At 44.3% G+C, this 19,649-nt stretch overlaps 1 protein-coding gene across 3 annotated transcripts; it reads right to left on the minus strand.

The window, feature by feature from the left end:
- Positions 1-138: 138 nt before the first annotated feature.
- On the minus strand, positions 139-19,608 carry eea1 (early endosome antigen 1). 3 transcript variants are annotated; one of them, XM_084365306.1, is made up of 30 exons: positions 19,489-19,608; positions 16,137-16,214; positions 15,937-16,049; positions 15,798-15,852; positions 15,633-15,698; positions 15,470-15,500; positions 15,281-15,385; positions 14,221-14,342; positions 13,677-13,832; positions 12,780-12,794; positions 12,388-12,504; positions 10,627-10,965; positions 10,363-10,512; positions 9,913-10,032; positions 9,344-9,547; positions 8,966-9,166; positions 8,709-8,822; positions 8,407-8,562; positions 8,172-8,311; positions 7,684-8,014; positions 7,456-7,557; positions 7,176-7,374; positions 6,910-7,088; positions 5,899-6,084; positions 5,662-5,793; positions 5,079-5,264; positions 4,751-4,989; positions 3,726-3,846; positions 3,502-3,600; positions 139-3,412 (listed from the first exon to the last, which is right to left on the minus strand). In XM_084365306.1, the coding sequence occupies exons 1-30, from the start codon at positions 19,510-19,512 to the stop codon at positions 3,290-3,292; spliced, it is 4,203 nt and encodes a 1,400-aa protein (XP_084221432.1). In that variant the 5' UTR covers positions 19,513-19,608; the 3' UTR covers positions 139-3,289. The 3 variants fall into 3 exon arrangements, with proteins under 3 accessions (XP_084221432.1, XP_084221433.1, XP_084221434.1); XM_084365307.1 differs by lacking the exon at positions 12,780-12,794; XM_084365308.1 differs by lacking the exons at positions 16,137-16,214; positions 19,489-19,608 and having other exon boundaries at positions 15,637-15,698; positions 15,937-15,981.
- Between the last annotated feature and the right edge of the window lie 41 nt (positions 19,609-19,649).

Raw genomic sequence — 19,649 nt, forward strand, 5'->3', positions numbered from 1 at the left:
TGGTGGATGAAACCATTTTAACTCCAGAGAGACGAGGATTATTGATGAATTCAGTGGCATTTTGCATTTCTTAAAATAAACCTTCAGTGGCTGTAGTAGTAATTCTTCTCATCTATAAAGAAAGACAACAACACACGAGAAAATAGAAACGTACTGGTTTTATTTACGTTTGTCATGATGATGAATTAGAAAATCAACTGGTGAACGTGTGAACATAAATTACATGACTCCTCTCGTCCCTTCAGGTGAGCCGAGATCACCCTGACTGTGGTAAATTACACGGTGCGTGTCGCCGCTAACGGTGAGCAGTGACGTACGAGACGTTGGCCTAAGGCACACCTTCACGACCATCAAATATGATGACTCTAAACATGGAGAGAAAGAACGTGTGAGCCACAGGCCAGTTATAAGTCATCATGCATGATAACTGACAGCAACACGAAGCAAGCCACAATTCAGTGTGCACAGGTCTGTGGTGCCGTTTTGTAGAAATGAGTAAGACACTGATGAGTCCACATACATTTTCACTGTTGTCATGAGTCTACATCCACGAGTGTTATATATAATTTCCTTTTTCTCTTTCATTACAAACATTTACAAAGATAATTATGACAGCCTTAGTATTAATGAGCAGTTAAGTACATCGGGGCTAGAAATGCTGAAGCCTGTATAAAGTCGGTGGTCCTATGTTTTGTGGCTGGAGGATCCCAGAATACAATAAGGTGCAAATCATCTCTCTAGGTTTGAAGGGACTGTACAGCTTGATAGATAAATCACAAATCCTTGATCAAATGCAGGCAATGACACAATACTTGTGATCTCTAAAGGTTTAGAAATAGTGCTTTCCTGTGCCAATCTGAGGTAGACATAACAAAACCAATGCAATGCAAAAGAGAGGTGTTCTTGAGAGCTTGCAACTGAGATGGATGTTGTTGTTTTTTTTTTTAAATGAGCATACAAGCATAAAGAGCTAATTTGGTAAGCCAAAGTCTGAAACACGCTGCTTGTTTTGCAAAATGCCAGAACAGCCTGCGGTGTCGCAGCTGGCTTACAGTGTTTGTCAACCTGCTCCAGTCTTCAGACGATTGCACAAAAAAAAGATCTTACCAAATATCTGTCAACAATTATAAATTAAAACAAAAGCAGGAATTTTCACTTTTACAGTGTCCTCAGCTGCGGACAGGTCGCACAGAGAACCGACAGTCACGGCCGCACCTGAAAGCAGCACCGACATCCCTGAACACGGGCCAGAGAGATGCTGAGGTTCTGAGCAGCCAACATTCGTACAGTGCATCTCAGCAGACGAACACAGCAGGCCTAAACACTAAAACACACACACACACACACACTCTGTTACAGCAACGTCACACACAGCCACAGTTATTGCTTGGAAGCAGAGCACACACACACACACGCACGCTCTCTCTCTCACACACACACACACACAGCTCCAGCAGTAGTCAGTGCTGTTGAGCGGAGACGAGCAGCAGGAGAAAAAAAATTAAAATAAACATGCAGGCACCTTCGATGACTGCAGAAAGCACCACGATTTGCAACGAGAGAAATGTGGCATCGCAGCAAAAACAACGGACCGTACAGAGAAGCGTCTCAGATCGTCGTACGTGCTGCGTTCAAGATAAAAATGTAGGACCCTGTGATTTAAAACTCAAAAGCTTTCAAAAAAGAGACGATTAGAAAAATACTGAAACATGAAACAAACTCAGGGTTTTCATCTCGGCTGTTTTCCTGCTGCTGACATTCTTTGGTCGTGAAAACATTAAATTTCAACAAAATACACGAACATGCTGCCGCACAAAGGAAACACACAGTAACTAGATTTGACATCAATGTTGGTTTTTTCAAGTCCGGTACAGAAAAATCGCTGGTGCATAAATCGACTGATGAACTGTTTCTTTTTACAGTGACGTTTAACTCTAAAATCTCAAGTGGTGGGCACTTAACACAACGTTAACAAAAAGGATCTGGTTCTCTTTACCGTTTCAAATTTACAAAAACAAAATGCATTCTTACATCTAAAATCTTTATATTTTAATTAAATCCTGTCTGCAAACATCAAATTAAAAACTTCAGCTGGTAAACTAACAACCTTGTTTTGGGGCCAAATTAACTTTTTCTGTCACATATTGTAGAAAGTGAGGTTTCCATGTCTTTCTACATAATACAGCAGGTCAAATACTGTGAAAGTATCAAAACACTCAAGCCCATATTCAGAAACTGTGCCCTTTAACAAGCTGTCTGAACTTCTGTAAGGTTATGGTGTCACAACTATACAGTCACCGCCTTCAGCACAGCAGTGGTTGCAAGACATGGATTTTAAATAGAAATAGTGAACCCAAAGATGGCGCCCATTGCTTGCCTGGTGCCAAAAAAAGCCTCCTACCTTCCAGGTTTACTTCCTGGTTATGCGGCCCACTGAGTGGACAGTTTCTCCCGCTGGCCCCCACAAGTTCCTGCTCTGCCTGAAGACTTCACATTGAGACGACGTCTGATTTTTAAAACGCTTTTTATGACTCGAGGAAACATTTTACAAATATAAAACCTCCATAGATCAAAAGTTCATAACAGAAAGAGTCATAATTGATCTTGTTTGCAGTTCGAGGTGTATTTCAACGCACCTTTGCGTACTGTATGCGAGTTAAACTGAAAAAATATCCAAAAATATTTTAGTCTTTACCGATTTCATTTTAGTATTTTAGTGAAGGATCAGATTGCCGTAGTTAAACGCAGAAAATGTCACTTTTCCTGGACACGATAGTTACTTGCGTAGACCTTTGTAGGGCAGCAGTGATTTCCAATATTTACTTCCCCGGTCGCTCCTGCAGTGTCACACCGACCTTCCACCTCCTGATGCCACACACGTTACAACAAAATGCAACTACCTTGCAATTGCAAATGATGCCGAACAACGATGGAGATGTGAACATGAACTTAAAAGAGATGGATGGTGTTGAGTTCTCACTGTCTCCGCTCTCTGGCAGTCCACAGGAGTAGCAAAGGCACAAAAACAGATACAGACAATCCCAACCAATCCCACCAAATTCCCATCACGTTGGCTCTGACGCCGCTTCCGTAAAAACCCTTCAGCTGTTTCCCTCCACGCCAGGGCCAGGAGTCACATGCAGGTGGGAGTCTTGCACTGGGTCTGTCCTTTATAGTGCACATTTAAATATGACGAAGACACGCCTTCTTCTGTCTGCTGGAGTAGGAAGGAGGGGGAGGGTAAGGGGTAAGTGGCAGGGGGTGTTGGTTAAGGGATGGGAGAGGGAAATCAACCTTGAAGCTCCTCGAAACACGTCTCACAGACCCGTACTGGCTTTTTAGAGGATGGCGTGAGGGCGTTCTTCGCCGAACACTCGGCGCAGAAGATGTTTCCGCAATGTCTGCAGTGGTGCTGGATATTGAGAGAGGAGAGAGGAGGGAGGAGGTTAGAGACAGTTCAAATATGTGTCCAGCTGCCGACGAGCATCGATCCACTCTTACCTTCCTGACGGTGACAGAGAAGCCCTTCCCACAGGCCATGCAGTTCTGCACTTCGTGATCCTCGGCCCACTTCCTGGTCAGAGACTGTGACTGCTTGATCTAAAAAGCACCAACAGCAAGACTTACAATCAGACCATCGAACTTTATTTGCAAGACAAACTGTTAACAACCGCCAACATATCTGTACTTCAGTGTTTTTCATCTCTTGGCAATTCTTCACTGACCTGGAGCGACTGGTTCTCTCTGCCGAGCTCCTGCATGGCCGCCGTCGTGTCGTCCAGCTTCCTCCTCAGCTCCACCACCTTGGCCTGCAGCTTCTCTATCTCACCTTCACCCTTTACGCACCTAAAACACAACCACACGGGGGAGGATGATTTGTGTGTACGTGTTCATTAATTAGTTGCTCGGGATAATTTCCCACCACCGCTACTTGGCAGGCTGCGTAATCAGTTTGTTAATTAATACTTTTGATGTGAAGTGTTTCGGGGAATTACAACTCGTCTTCTGGGTCATTTTTATTTATTATCTCTGCGCTACCGCAGAGCTCTATTATTTACAGGTGGATTTGCCTAAAGTCAATTTTGATTAATCACATTGCACCCATCAGAGCACACAATCTGTTGTGTGCTCTGATGGGTGCTAAATCAGTGCTTGTTTTCATGAGTTACTCATCAAGTGTTTCTCCCGTATTTCAAAGCCATCACCGAGTGTCCCCCTAGTTTATTGTTCCTCTCAGGAAACATCCATAATTTGCAAGGCCCCTCAAACTTTACTATTATTATCCTCAAACATGAATCCATAAGTGTTGTAGGAAAGTTTGTCTGATGTCTCCTAAAAACTGTACAAAGCTGATGATTGATCAACAGATGCCATCTTCTAAATGTTCCTTTTTCCATGCAACAGTCCTAAAATAGGCTTAATATATAATAAATATCACATAATAACTTTAATTAGCTCTTTAATTAAGGTCTTTAAAAATTGAGATGGTGAATTTAAAGAGCATGAGTAACCTTGAGGCAACGTTCAATATTAATGTATCAAACAAATGAGTTTCACACAGCCTAATTGTTTTTTTGGGGGGAACTGAAGCCAAGTGCTTGTTTTAGAGGAATATAATGTCACACTGGAGACATAAGAAAATCTCAATGCAATTGCAAATGGTTTTAATAATCTGAATGTGGCCCCTGAAAAGCATCTGTGCAGCAAAAGTCTGATTATGGATAACCAAAGGGAAACAAGATCAACTCACCTTTCCAAAAGCGCACGCCTCTCGTCCTGGTTGTTCTGGACAGTGGCCTCCAGCACAGCGATCTCTCCTCTCAGCTCATCTGTCTGCTTCTCCAGCTCACCGACTCTCCGTTGGCTGCCCTGCCACTCCCTCTTCAGCGTGGCCACGTTTTCGTTCAGAGCCGTCACCTGCACGCCCATCTTGGCTTCCGCCTCTTCCCCGCGCTTCACCTGCTCTTCTCTGGCTCGCTTCTCCACCAGCTGTAAGAGGAAGCATTGATCGGGTTACAAAAGAAGCGAGAAGTGATGATATTTAGATGAATTTGGAGGGATTTGGAAGATGGGCCTACCAACTTATCCTGGACCTCCTTGGTCTGGGCGAGGAGCTGCTCCTCTCTCTGTCGCCTGCTGTCCTTGGTGGCCTGGTGCTCTTTCTGCTCCTGCTCGAGGGAACTCTGTGCTGCCTCCACCTGACCCTGCAGCTCCAGTTTCTGCTGGATCAACAGCTGTTTGGCTTCCCGTAACTCACCTAGCTCCTGAAAAAGAAATATATATTGTAAACACGCGCAATATTTGGTTGTTAAACACACTTACACTGTCTTCTAAAGAAAGCAGCAGTGCTAAAAGTGAGATCACAGTTGGGGTAAAACTATGAGAGGCTTCAGCAGGTCATTGCTCTGACAACAGCTTCAGATCAATTTTGAGACAGCTTTGAAGAACTGAAGAAACCGAGCTCAGGTCAAATTGTCGACTCAAGCACGCTTTAGTTCTAACTTTGAAGAATGTGGCCCCTTATGACCTGCAGTATCCCCGAGTTAAGCTGTTTACATAAGACACAAGCATGGGAAGCAGGTCATGTCGGCCACTATGGGACAAAAAATGGCGGACAATAGCTCAGGTTCTGTTAGCTGCTTCTTATAAAAAGAGACTGACCTTCTCGCTCTTCTCCGTTAGTGCTTTTAACTCAGAAGTCAGTCTGCTGTTATTCTTCTCCAGGACGCTCTTGGCTTTGTTCAGCTCCTCCACTTTACTCCTCTCCTTCTCCATCTCCTCCTTTACTTGACCCTGATTGAGTAACCACAGTTTACTATGTAGCTCATGGACTTAATCGCAAGTCATATAAGTGTTTATTTCTGTGTGTTCCACTCTTAAAACTCGTGTTCGTCTGACCTGTTGCTTCTGTAATTCCCTCATGGTTTGTTCTTGCTGTTTGAGCTTCTGGTCCCGTTTCGTCAGCTCCTGCTCCAGCGAGCCCCGGCCCGTCTGCAGCTCCTGGATCTGAGCCTCTAAACCTGTCTGATGGGTTCGGTTAGCAGCCAGCTCCTCCTGAGCCAGGTGCAACTTCTCCTCCGACGCCTACAGTCAGAGAAACATCACAAGTCCCAAAGTGAGGGGGGTGAAGAGGGAAATCAATACAAGCAGCCAGGACTAAGGGAACAGCTCGGAGGAGTGTGTGCGTGTTTTGTTTTTATTGATCAGTCTGCAAGTCTTTGTCTAGAGTGATCGACATCCCTCCCTATCCTTGATCCACCTCTGAGAATTAGTTAAAAGTGATGCAGCATCACAGCCTCTCTGCAAATACAATATTTAACACGACCTCCTTAAACCAAGTCATTATCAGCCTCTTCTCCGTCAGCCTTTCCTGCATAAAGTACCTTCAGGGCTGTGTGTCATATCCCTATCTATATCCCGATATAGATCATTTCATATCCAGATAACGAAACAAACCATTATATGGCAGAATTTTCTGTAAATTCAATGATTAGTTTACATAAAATGACCACATGGGAAGGCTTATTGGCCTTTTGAACACACCTTTACCCCCAAATACTGAATTAAGTATTTATCTTTTAATATGAAAATAAATCCTAGAACGGAGACATCTGGGATCAGATGTATCGACCCACAAAACACGAGCGCTCATCCGTCGACTTGAAATCAATGAGGTACCAGATGATGTCGGCACCAACCAGGTGCACTATAATCTATACAAGTAGATCTATATCAAAAAGGAGAGGTGGCACCGCAATCATTGCATCTGTCTCGTCTCGTCTTGGATGTTATTAACAGGTTGACATCGCTGAGAGCTTCTTCCTCCCTACACATAATACTGCTCTGAAGAAACAACTAAATAAACACAGTAAATTCATGAAACAATACACGTTACATGTCGTCATATACCTTCATGTCTTGACGCAGGGCAGAGACTTCAGACTCCTTGCCGTAGAAGTCAGACTGAAGCTTAGTGAGGCTTCCCTGGCTTTGCTCCAAGGCCTTCTGCAGCTCTGTCGTCCGGCTCTTCTCAGAGGACAGCTCCTGGCCGAGCCCTGACACCTGCGCCCTCAGCTTACCCTCCTCTTCTCCCTGGAGTTCACAGGTTCACAGTTCACATCAATCCTCTCGGAGTTGACAGCAACAGTATGCATGTTCGTATTTCTATCCTCTACTTGCCTTCTTGACATTAACTTCCTGTAACTCTGCAACTTGGCCCTTCAGTTTCTTCATCTCCCCCTCAAAAGACCCCTGGGCCGTCTTCAGTTGTGCCCGCTGCTTCTCCAACTGGTTCTCTTTCTCTTTTAGCACCTCCTGAGTCTTTGTGTGCTGCTGCTCCGCTGTGGTCAGCTGCACCTTCAACTTTTTCTCTGCCTGACATTTGCAGAAACAACACAACAGGTCGTTAGATGTTACATTAGAATACAATTTAGCTCGATCCTTTTAGAAACATACCTCTCTCATCTGCTCCAGCTGCTCTTTAGACTGGTTCATTGCCTTGGTGATGGCCTCATTATTCTTAAGAAGCTCCTGTTTGGCCTTTTCATTGGCCTTTTCCTGAGGATTAAGACAGATTAATGTTGTCAGTGTCCTGGTGTTGTAGTCAGATGGCTGTTTCTTGCTCTTTGTTGAAACTGAAAAATAGAAAAATAACACTGACGTGGCTTAGTTTACTGAGCCTACCTTCTCTTCCATGGCTGACTTGTGGCTCTTCCTCTCTGTGTCCAGCTGACTCTGACCCTCTTTCAGTGCTTTTTTAGCCTTTCCAAGGCTCTCCTGCGCAGAGGCAAGCTCCTTCCTTTGAGCCTCTTTCTCCTGCTGGGCCTTCTGTAAGTCTGCTGCGAGGCTCTGAGCCTTTTTGTCCAGCTCTGCATGCTTAGTCTTTCCCTCCTGGTTTACCTTGTCCAGGTTCACCTTCAGAGCAGATTTGTCCTGCTCGCTGCGCTCCAGCTGCTGCTGAATGTCACTCAGAGCAGCTGCTTTTTTCTTTAATTCCTCTTGTAGTGTTGTAGACCTTAACAATGAAAAAGACATTCATGTTTTTCATCAGAAAGCAGTGGAACAAATTAAGAAAACAAAATACATGTGGTTGAATCATCACTAAGACAAACGTGGATCATTTAAATGCACTTCATCTACAGGCAAACACACCAGTGCTGTGTTTATCTCACCCTGCTTTCTCTGTCTCCAACGAGCGCTGCAGCTCCTTGGCTTTCCGTTTAACCTCCGACCCCTCCTTCTGCAGCTTCTGCACTTCCTGCTGCACCTGGTCGCGTGTGGTCTGTAACTCCCCAACCTGAGACTCCAATTTCTGTCAGATTAAATTAAAACCCTGGATTATTCTAAATGAATCATGTATACAGACAACACTATATCAGGTACTCACTGTAAAGACTCAACACAAACCTTATTGAGGCCCTCCACCTGCTCTGTACGTTGTTCTGAGGCCATTAATTTGTCTTTGCACTCCTTCAGACTGGCTTCCAGCTGAGTGCACTGCTCCTGTCTCTCCTTGAGCCTCTGGGCCTGCTCCTCCACCTTCTTCTGAGCTTTATTCAGCTCCTATGCAAGATGGTGGGAGAGGGTGCAGGATAGGAAGGGGAAAAAGTGAGCAGAGTAAAGGGCATAAGAAATATGGTACATTACAAGGGACACTGTGCTGCGTTTTAGCCAAACTGCAACATCAGTGGCACAAAGAAGGCCCTTACCTGCTGCTTGTCCTGCAATGCATGCTGGGCACTCTCCAGGTTGTTCTCCAGGTTAGCCTTCTGTGCAGCCTTGGCAGCCTCTGCAGATAGTAACATCTCCGTCTTTGCCTTCAGCTGTAGATGAACAAACCCACAGAAATTGTTATTTTCATTATTTAAAAAACATAAAGTCTGCAGGACACTGTGGTCTACGACTACAAACTGAATAGAAATATCATTGCCCCCATTGTTTGTTATTAAATATACATTATAATTACCTGAGCATCCAACTGGGACACTTTCTCCTTGCTGTCTGCGAGCTGAGCGGTGAGTTCTGTGACCGAGGTCTCCAGGGTGTGGGCTCGGTCCTGGGCCGAACGCAGCAGAGTCTTCTGCTCCTGGACCTGCTCATGGAGGTTATCCTGGGCTTGCTTGTTGCTCTCGGATTGGTTCTTCAGCTTGTCTGTCAACTGTGTTACCTTTACGACCCACATAAAAAGGTTATAAGCTCAAAAATGACCAATAGTTTCCTGACATTATTGGACATTACAGTACATTTCTTTGTGTCTTTTGTCACATTACATTTGTACGACAGAGGTTGAAAGTGGACATTTGAAAGTGTGTGTGTGTGTGTATGTGCATGTGTGTGTGCCAACCTGTTCCTGTAGTGCATGGTTTTTCTCTTTCAGCTGGCTCAGCAGAGCCGTCTCTCCCTCCCCGGCCTGGATCTTGGCACATAAGTCCTCTCTCTCTGCTTCCAGCTGGCTCACGATGTCTTTGCTCTTCTGCAGCAGAGCCTCCAGATTCTGGATCTTCTGGTCCTTATCTCCAATCTGGCGCAGCACCTGCTCCAGGTCATTCTGCAGCGTGAAAGCGAGCCGGCACAGCAGAAAGGTTACGGTGGGTATTTTGGCAGAAATGTATTTATTTCATGTTGGGTTTCGTGCTGTGTGTGAGGTATATTAAGCTGTAGATATACTGCACCAGTGTTTTTTTGTTTGTGAACAGACTAAATGTTACGTCATCAGGACAATGTGAACTATGTGATATAATCTGATAAAGCTTCTACACACAACAATCCTATTACTAGTTGTTTTTTTTAATAAAACAATGTTATTCAAGCTAGAAATTCTCTGCAATTTTAAAACTCTCTGTTCTGTACAGTTTCTCTTGGCTTTATAGTTCCCATGATTGTTACCAGAGGGTACTTTCTGGTGGACAGTACCTGCGCCTCACGGAGTTTGCCGTTGGTGTTTTGCTGCAGCGCCTGCAGCTCCTGGTGCTGCTGCTTGGCTTTCTCCAGCTGGTGCTGCACATCTGTGTTCTTACTGGCACCTTCCTTCAACTAAAGAAGCAAAACACAGCAGCGGTTTTATTTCTTTTCCTCTGTTTTTTCAACCATAATAGTCATTTTGTGCATCTCACTGTTTCTGTATTATTACAGTTCCTTTTTATCTCATCTTCATGGGTCATTGGTTTCCTAATGTTGCAACTCTGCTTCTGTTTCAGCCTCGTAAATAAACCTTAAACTACACTTGCATATCTTACAGCGTACATTAAGTCTAACGATGCACACTTACAAAATCGGACACATCTACCTACAGATGTTCTTACTAGTCTGTTATTCTAACATAGTTTCCCTGTAGCCGTCATTCAAGTTTCATCTGATGCCTACCTGTTCTTCTGCACGGGACAGTTTGAGCTGCAGGTCGGCTGCTTGCTGCTCGCGGTCTTTCAGTTTCTCCCCGGACAGCTGCCTCTGTTCTTTGAGACGACCTTGCACCTCGCCCAGCTGCCTCTCCGCCTCCAGCAGTTTGGCGTGCAGCTAGGAAGAGCACAGAGAGACAGGTAGTGATAAGGACGGAGAACACAGGATCACAAAGTTAACAACAGCAAGAAATATGGTTTGGAAATATGGTATGCTTTGTCCTTCACTCACCTGACTGATCTCAGTCTGCTGCTGAGCACCGTGGCTCTCTTTTTCTTCCCTTTGGTGCTCCAACTGTTTCCTCTCAACCTTCAGCTCTGCGTGCTTCACCTCCAGCTCCCCCATCTCACTCTTCAACTTGGCCACCTCCTCAGCCCTCTCTCTGATCTCCACCTGGGCCTTCTGCAGGGAGGCCTCTGCCCCCGAGGCCCGAGTCTGGAGCTCTTGAACCTCCAGCTCCCTCTCCCTCAGGCTGCCTTGAACTCCCTTTTTGGCGGCCTTCTCAGCTCCCAGACGCTCCTCCAGCTCCTGATACTCTTTCTCTTTACGTGCAAGCTTTTCAGACAGGCTCTGTGAGAAGAGGAGAGGAGAGGATAACGTGAGACAGATGACACAAGTTGCCCAGAAGTTTGGGATTTAAGAGGGTTAAAGATGGACTGAAAGCGAAAACCTAAACATTGAATCAAATGTCTGTTTTCTGACTTGAAGGATGCAGTGTGACAGTGTTTGAGAGGCCATTCAGAAATTGTTTGAGTCATCAATTTAAGTCACAGTTGGACATGAACCACTTCTCTTTTCTAAGTTAACAGTTGGCTGGTTGATAGGAGCCGCAACAAGGGCACAAACACCCACGCCCTGTGCGCCTCACGTGCTATGGAAAAGAACAGTTGGTTGTCAAGAGTCGAGAGTAAAGTGAGGTATGGCATTTCTAGGGGGAGGTTTACGACACAGGACTTACAGGAATACCATGCTGTGTGTGCAGCACTCGCCCCTGAGCTGGCAGTAAACTTGGCTACAGGGTGATAAAGAACAAAATGTTGTTAATAGTGGAGCGTGCTGCTAACTAGGGAGTGTGACAGGGCACCTGGACTTCACAGACGTTCAATAAACCTCTGCAGGCCACCACAGCAGCTGGCCAACATTAACAAGCCTCTCTGGGCACTTTCTATTTTCTCCCCTCCTCTTTCATTCAGCCCTCTTCCTCTTCATGGCCTTGTTGCTGTCCTTCTCTTGTGTCATTGCCACAGCTCCCTGCTGCGCGTCTCCTCACTAATCCTGAAGTTACAGACCAGTGAAACCCCTGTTGCTGTTCACCTGTCTGTTCTTAGTCCTGATCCTCTGTCCGTCACTGTCTTTGTCTACTCCATCACTTTTGTCTCTATTCTCATGAGATGAGCCTCTGTATCAGGTCTCAAGGTATCCACTCTGTAATCCCTCCCCTCTTACCCGGAAACCTACTTGGCTGGAAGGGCATTGATGTGGAAGGATTTAATCTCTGGCAGGAACCCCAAGCCTCCATTCCCCAGTTCCCAGTGCACAGGCCCAGTTACCTGTGATTGTATTTCACCCAAAGTGACAGAGCTGGCATGGCAGAGATCCCCCCCTGCTGGTTTAATTATAGGTCTGCGCGTGATTTTTTCTTAATCAACATGGCTGGGTTGCCAAAGAAGGCTGATGACAGCAGGGCCTGATGCCGAGCAACAGAGGAAGGTTTACAGAAACTGAGATGGCGTGCACTTGAGAGGCAGCTGGTGAGGAGTGTTAACATTTCTGAAGTCAAAGTAAATCCTACACAATCTTATAAAATGTGTGGCAGACGCCATGTGCCTGCCGTCATCTGCTCAGAGTGATTTTAGGGGTGTCACGATTCTCCAAATTTAGGATTGATTTGATTCAAACTTTTTTCTGCGCTGACAGCTTTGACATTGTTAGACTTAGACATCCCAAACTCTAATAACTGTAATTGTTTGGCTCCGGTGGTGTGTTTTTCACCTGGCTTTGCTGCTGCAAATTATTCAGATCACTCCTCAGCTGGTGGATCTGTTGCGTGTAGACGGCTGCTTCCTGTGGACCCTTCTCCAGCTCTGCTTTTAGTTGGGATACAGTCATCTGCAATACAACAGTCAGACACGTTACACTCTGTTTACAGAGCCGTTTAGTGTACATTCAAGAACTGAAGCGGCACCACTGAGAAGGACTGACACAAAAGAAGAAGAAAAATAAAAACACAACAGGGATTAGTAACAACCAGGCAGCAGTTGCACAAAAAAACAACAACAACATGAGGAGATAACACACCATTAACAAAAAATAGATAAAACTTTCTGGAGAAACTCAAAAGGATGCAACCAAATTTGGGGCCAACTTGAAACAACGTGTTTTACCTCCAGTTTACGAATCTTGAAGAAAGAGTGAGTGTTGGAGAGGGAAACAATGTGTGAGGAGGAGGAGAAGAAGAAGAAGAGGGGGAGGGAAAGAGAGACACAGACAAAAGGTAAGTCACAATACAACAGCAAAATCTGCCACGCTGATCGCGATGCTGCTGGGATGAGAGGATAAATCATCAAATTTGTTACGGCAGCATTCATCAGAATGGGTTTGGTTTGCTGTTTGTTAGGTGCTTCTGCAGAGGCAGACGACGTATAGAGCTGAATGTAATGTTTACTGTTGCAATGCTGACATTTCGCTGGCAGACATGGATGAAGCAAAAGCCTCCATGTTCATACTGTGAAACTTAAACCTCAATGAATTACAATCCTGTTTCAGACAGCTTGCAGACTATAACAAAGCTACTTATAATCCTGAGAGCTGTTACACCATCAAAAGCCTGACAGCTCTCAAATATTTTCAGAATATGGCTCCTGAATTCTGGAAAACTATCTTCTGAGATGGTTTTCAGAAGGAGAGGTTCAGGGCCTGGTGCTGCCTGACAGAGATCTCGATCAAACATGCTGGAAAGGAGACTGAATTATTCACCAGGTCTGAATTACTAAGAATTAGGCGTAAAGCCATTTGGTCTGACATAACCAGAGTACATCAGAACTAATTCATAAGTTATTTCAGAGTCTTAAGACCCGGTTTCCTGCCAAAAAGCGCTGTGTGTGGCCTCAGCAAACGACGGGTGAAATGGAAAAGGGGTCAAATAAGGACGACTTCACTATATCTCATATCTTCTTCATGATTATGTCAACTGTGGGAATCAGTGTGCACAAGGAAAAGGAAAAGTTAAAGTGAGAATCAGCAGAACTACACGTGACCTTCAGGACTTAATGTGTTTTTACCTCTGAGGTAGTGTAATTAGCCTGCAGCTGCTCGTAGTGTTTTTTGAGGCGTTCGGATTCGTCCTCCCTCTCACGAGTCATGCTGTCCATCAGTGTCTGGACCTGCACCAGCTCCTTCTGCAGCACCTCCACATCCTCCACGCCCGGCCGCTGCAGCTAGGGGGCAGAGCAGAGGCACCGTGTTAAAGCCGTGGGAAGAACAGGCTCCTTGGTGTTACGATGTTGTTCACGTGTATACGGATGTATCCAGCTTGGCACACGATAAGATGTTTTAGATTTGTTTAAAGTCGAGCTCTTTAGCGCTCTTGATAAAAATTCTTAGGATGAAGTTTTGTTTCATGTATCCATAACAACTGCGAAGGGATTGTCTGATTGTGATCTGCCACCATACAGCGCACAGCCAAACGGATTTCATGGTGTTGATTCAATGTTATTATTTCAAACTTCAAAGCACAAAATTCATGAAAGAAACGACTGAAAGTAAAAAGTACGTCTCAAGCCAAGTGAGTAGAGAATAAACCGCAACAGAAAGTGAGTCCTGTACCAGTTCTGTTTGGAGTCTCTCGATCTCCTGCTTCTCTTTCTGTAGCTGTTCGGTCAATTTGGCCGACCTCTGGTCGCCGGCCTCCCTCAGGCTCTTCTCCTCGTCATAGCGCGACTTTAAGTCTGTCAGATTCAACAATAAAAGCATTTAACAGCATAAAGAAAGTCAATTTAATGATATCCAAATATAAATAACACAAAAACCTCACTTGTGAGGAAAACATTATCACAGTTTGCCTAGATGTTACATGTTCCCCCTCTGCTGGCCAGGATGTGCCACTGTGGCTGACACTTGGCCTCCTGCCTTTCCAGGTGAAAGCGGTCTGGCTGATTATGAATAACCAATAAGAGCAGGTGGGGCACTAGGCTCTCTGCTTCTCCCTTCCACCTGACCAGAGATACAGTAAGTCAGCCTGGAGGCTGGCTGTGATATTATGTTTTGTTTTATATTTATCTGATGGGTGCCAAACTGCTATCACCTGGAAAGGCAGGAGGGGCGTCAGCCACAGTGACACATCCTGGCCAGCAGAGGGGGATGTAACATCTAGAGCACTTAAATTACATGTGTTTTAAGACCCTTTCAAGAGATTTTTTAACCAGATTTTATGACAAATCATCTTTTTCTTATTCAAGTATTCCAGGTTAGTAAAAAGAAATTTAAAAAAATGGATAAATGAAATTAGATAAAATGTTTGTGGCAATCAATCAGGCTTCAGCAGAGCTTGATGACAAGCTGACCGTGTTGGGGCAGTGAAACATCTGGAACATGCAGGGCGGGGAGCCCCAAGGACCAGGACTGAAGAACACTGATTTAATGTGTTGTATTATTTACAAAGACGACACATTATAAGACTTTTTTAAGGACCGACAGACTCCCTGTATCAGTGTCAAATGCCGTTAGGCTGCAGCAAACAAAATGCTGAAGAATTAACAACATCTTACACAAATAAGACACTGGATGGATTGAGCTTCACAGCGGTGTCATAGAAGAGGACTTCAGTGTTGTTAAATAATGTGTACACACACAGACAGGCCTCCCAGTTTCTTGGCCCCACACTAACCTACTATCTCTGTGGCCAGCTGCGCAGCCTTCTGCTCAAACAGGTCTTTCATCTGCTTGATGTTGAACTTTTCTGTCTCTGCTTCGTTCAGCTTCCTTTCTAGTACTGAGAAAAGAAGCACCACATATTATTAGCGACTGATGTTTGGCATCTTTTTAATTTTTAATTTTAAATGGATTTTTCCCATACATGTATCTTCAGAGTCCACCGGCCCGTCGTTCTGTGGGATCGAGGCAAAGAGAGAAACATGTACAGTAAGAGGAAGCATTGTCATCATGTCTCATTAAGCAGTTTTATATTCACATCGCCCACGTTTAATCATAATATATCTTAAATATCTTGAAGGAATTACTTGCTTCAGTTGTCCTTGGACTTTGTCTAACTCCTTCTTGAGCTCTCCGGAGAACCATCGTTCCTCCTAATCAGGTGAACACACACAAACGCAGATACAAAATCAAGTCCTTGTATGAACGGACCATTTACACACCTTCTGTTCGGTTCAGACGCCCCACTGTACCTTGAGAGAAACGTGCAGGTCCTGAACCTCTTGCCGCAGCATTGTAAGGTCTTCCCTGTAAAAGGAAGAAAGAGTGAGTTCACAAAAACACCACATTCTGTCAATAATGTAATAATGAATGTAACATCAACATCCTCACCTTGTGGGGGCCACATGAGCGGGCAGGTCTCCGGTGTCATGGAACAGCTCATAGTGCTTGAACAGCTCCTCTGCAGAGTTGTGAGACTTCATACACTGAGGACAGATGAAGCCCTGGACACAAACACAGAACATCAGAATCACTCATGTGATAAATACTCTTCAGACAGATTCGACTCTGCAGCTCTGAGTTTATGTTACCTCAGACGTCTGGTCGTGATTGAGGTCCGTGCTGGGCTGCTCTGACTCTGCGTTCTGGGAGCCTCCCTTCCCAGGAGTCTGAGGAGGAGGAGATGCAGATTATTAAACACAATATATTAATATACAATATTCCAGAGACATTTTAATTTTACATACACAAACATACACCCCTGACTTTGATGCCTGTGCTCTCTACTTGTATGGTTTTGCAACCCTTGCATCTTGGTAAGCCCCGTATCAAGTAAACAATAATCCAAGGTCCAGAAGGTTTCTCAGAAAAGGAGTCATGGCCTTTGACAGTTTAAGTCCTGGCATAAACAACTCTGCTGAGTGCGACTTAAAAGCCTTAAACACATTTTTGTAAAAGGTTTAACGCTGGAATGTTGTTGTGGTCTCTATTTGAAAGTATGATTACGTTGGACCGTGGTATCATGAAATACCAACACTGTTGTATGTGGGGACACCAGTTGCTCCAGCTGCTGCAGGATGTCATCGACTGTTCATTGTCTTACAATCTTGAATCACAGTGCATCTCGTTCATCTTTACTCACAACGAACAACAGAAAAATACATCGGCATGTTGGGCAGCGATTAGGGACTTCATATACGTGGATATGTTTCTGTCAACTTTTCCTCATTCTTCTTTGCTAAACTGCTGCGGGCTTGTGTGTCTTTTTAAAATTACTAAACAAATACCTTTTTCAAATACCTAATTCTGTCATCCATTCATGTTTATGTTTTTCTTTCTACATTCACAACCCTTTAGGAGCCTCTTGTAGAGTAGCATCCCGACTGCCATCAAGCTTTATGGTTTGGCTGACACCAAACATTTAGCATAATTAGCCAAATGCTCCACTTAAATCTCCTCAGACCAAAGAAGATTCCTTCACTTTATAGAGTTTGAGAGTCTTCCATGACCTCCGGCAAACGTTAGCCCTGATGTCATTTACAGTAAGTTTTTTAACAGCCTCACAAAGCTGTGACTGGTGACGCACACAGGCAAAAGTATTTTCGGATTTATAGCTCTGCCATGATACCTTTATCCACATTTTATGGTTGACTTTATGATGGGGATATTCAAAGCCTTGGAAATGTACTTGTATGCTTGAAAAATATCGATCAGTGCTTCTGAAAGCCCAAAATGACGTCTTCGGTAGTCATGCTCTGTCCACAACTCAGAGATATTCAGTTTACTGTCAGAAGACTTAACTTTCTTTTCACCAGTTCAGCTTTCTGATGTCCAAACATATGTCACTTTCCAAATTAAAATGCTGCCTTTGGCTTAGAGTGTGAGTGTCAATGCATTAACAGGACACCCAGAACATTAGGCTATTGCGGGGGGGACCATGAAAAAAAAAATCAACCCTCTGCAAAAGGCTGGCAGTAGATATGAGTGGGGTCACTTCAAATCAGCACAGTCCACTGGTTTGAAGCACAAACACATGAAGTGGTTGTGCCACTGAGGGTCCATTCACAAAAAAGGGGTTTGTATTGATATTCTGCATGAATGAATCCAGTGATAACACATGTGTGTACACGTGTGTGTGTGTGTGTGTGTGTGTGTGTGTGTGTGTGTTGGGAGAGGGACTTTGTGTACTTTGAACATCAGAGCCTGTTGGATGGCTGGAAAACACCACTGTAAAGGCAGGCCCCACATTTGCATCATGAAACAACCTTTGAGCCGACTGAAGAACTACATAAATAAAACAACACTACACTGGTGTAACCAAAAGAAAATTAATATTTAGCTAAAACAAAGTCAGATTAAGAAATTATTGACTCGATTGAATTCAACACGGAACACAAAACTTTACTTTTTTAGGGATTGTGGTCAAATATACTGTTTTGAAATAGACCAACAACTTTTCTTTCTATTACACCATTACACCCTGACTTTAAAGGGGCACTATAAGGATCTTCAGAGTCCATCGGCCCCCAGAACACTGTTCGAAGCTTGAAAGGTGGCAGGGTCCGCCACATATAAACAAAGTAAAACAGTATGAAACTGTGTTGTCCTTTATGGTCAGTTTGTTTATTCAGTCGTGACAAGGAAGAGAGTTTGTTTATTTAGGCATTAAAAAAAAAATCAATCAATGGAGATCTTTCTCTATTGATCAAAACTACATAGTGCACCTTTAAAACATGATTAAAATTTCCATCAGTGTTGCCAAAGTAAGCACATTTTGGTCAAAGGTGATACAGTAGCTCTGACATGATACAGCAGTCATATTAATCTAAGTGTTATCTTGCCAGTGTGGTCAACAGTTTGAGTGTTTGTGCCTGTAAACTGTTCATAAGGAGAACAGATGTGTGTGAGAGACAGGAGCCTCATGTTGTCTGCTGTCAGCCTGTGATAGTGTCTGTGTTGTTAGCTACACAGCTTGAATAATTAACAAGCTAACGTTACTGCACAGGTCCGGTGGTGTGATTTAAAGGGCTAACTGAAAAGAAAAACAGCAATTTTATAGCATAACATATTTTTTATTTCGTTTAGCTTCTTACAGGTTCGCAGTGAAGTGTGTATGAGTATCCCTGACCTAAAAGCACAGATGGATTTTCCTGGTTTACAAGGCCGGGACTTCAAAATGTACACAATGATGCATTTAACGTTAGCAATGCCTTGTGGTAAATGTAGTCCCACATAGAAGCTAGCAAGGAGAGCTAACCTGGGTTACTCCCACTTGTATTTTTAGTGACAGGCTTGTAAAAGCCACGTTAACATTAGTATGAGCTCCTTTAATTAAAACACATATTTTTCTCCATGTTGCGGTCAGCCACCAGACAGAGGACCTCCCAACGGTCAATATGCGGATAACGTCGGCGTTAGCATGTGATGATGAGTGGACGATGAATTAACCCACCGCTATATCACAGCTAGCTAACCATGAAACGGAAACCATGCAAATATGGCATGGCTCCGTGACCAAGCACGTTAGCTAGCTCAGTTATTCCTTATTTATCAGGGTTAAGGCAAGGTGGACACGTTAGCTACTTAGTTTGCTAACCTTACTACATTATATATAAACATATACCAGCTTGCTACATCCCTGTCAACACTAGCATCAATCAACCGAACCGTGTTAGCATCTACGGCTAGCTGTGTCAACCCCACACAAGGAGCGCTTGATATGTTCACGGCGATCTGACGGAGTAGCGGATTTCTTTTTCCATACGAGGAACCCCTGTAGCTACAAACGCAAACCCCGCCCACCCGCAACGCACTGTGTAATAAACGGCGCGTCCCCCTCCATAAAAACACAGACAAGGATAGGCCTGGGTCTCCCAAGGTAAACGACTCGTTTTTAGCTACACAAGACGCGACACGGTGGACTTCGTTACACCAGCAGCTTACCATTTGAAGTATCCGTCTGAGCATGGCCTCGGTTCTGTTTGTCCGGACGCGAAAATCCAATCTGTTTTTCCAAACGCAAAGTTTACGTCGCTGTACAACGAACACCTGACCAGGCTCAGGCAGCGGCGGCGGCGAATGGGCGGGGTCACGGAGAGGATGGT

Source organism: Pagrus pagrus, assembly GCF_965226575.1.
Source record: "Pagrus pagrus genome assembly, chromosome: 10".
NCBI classification, from domain to species: Eukaryota; Metazoa; Chordata; class Actinopteri; order Spariformes; family Sparidae; genus Pagrus; species Pagrus pagrus.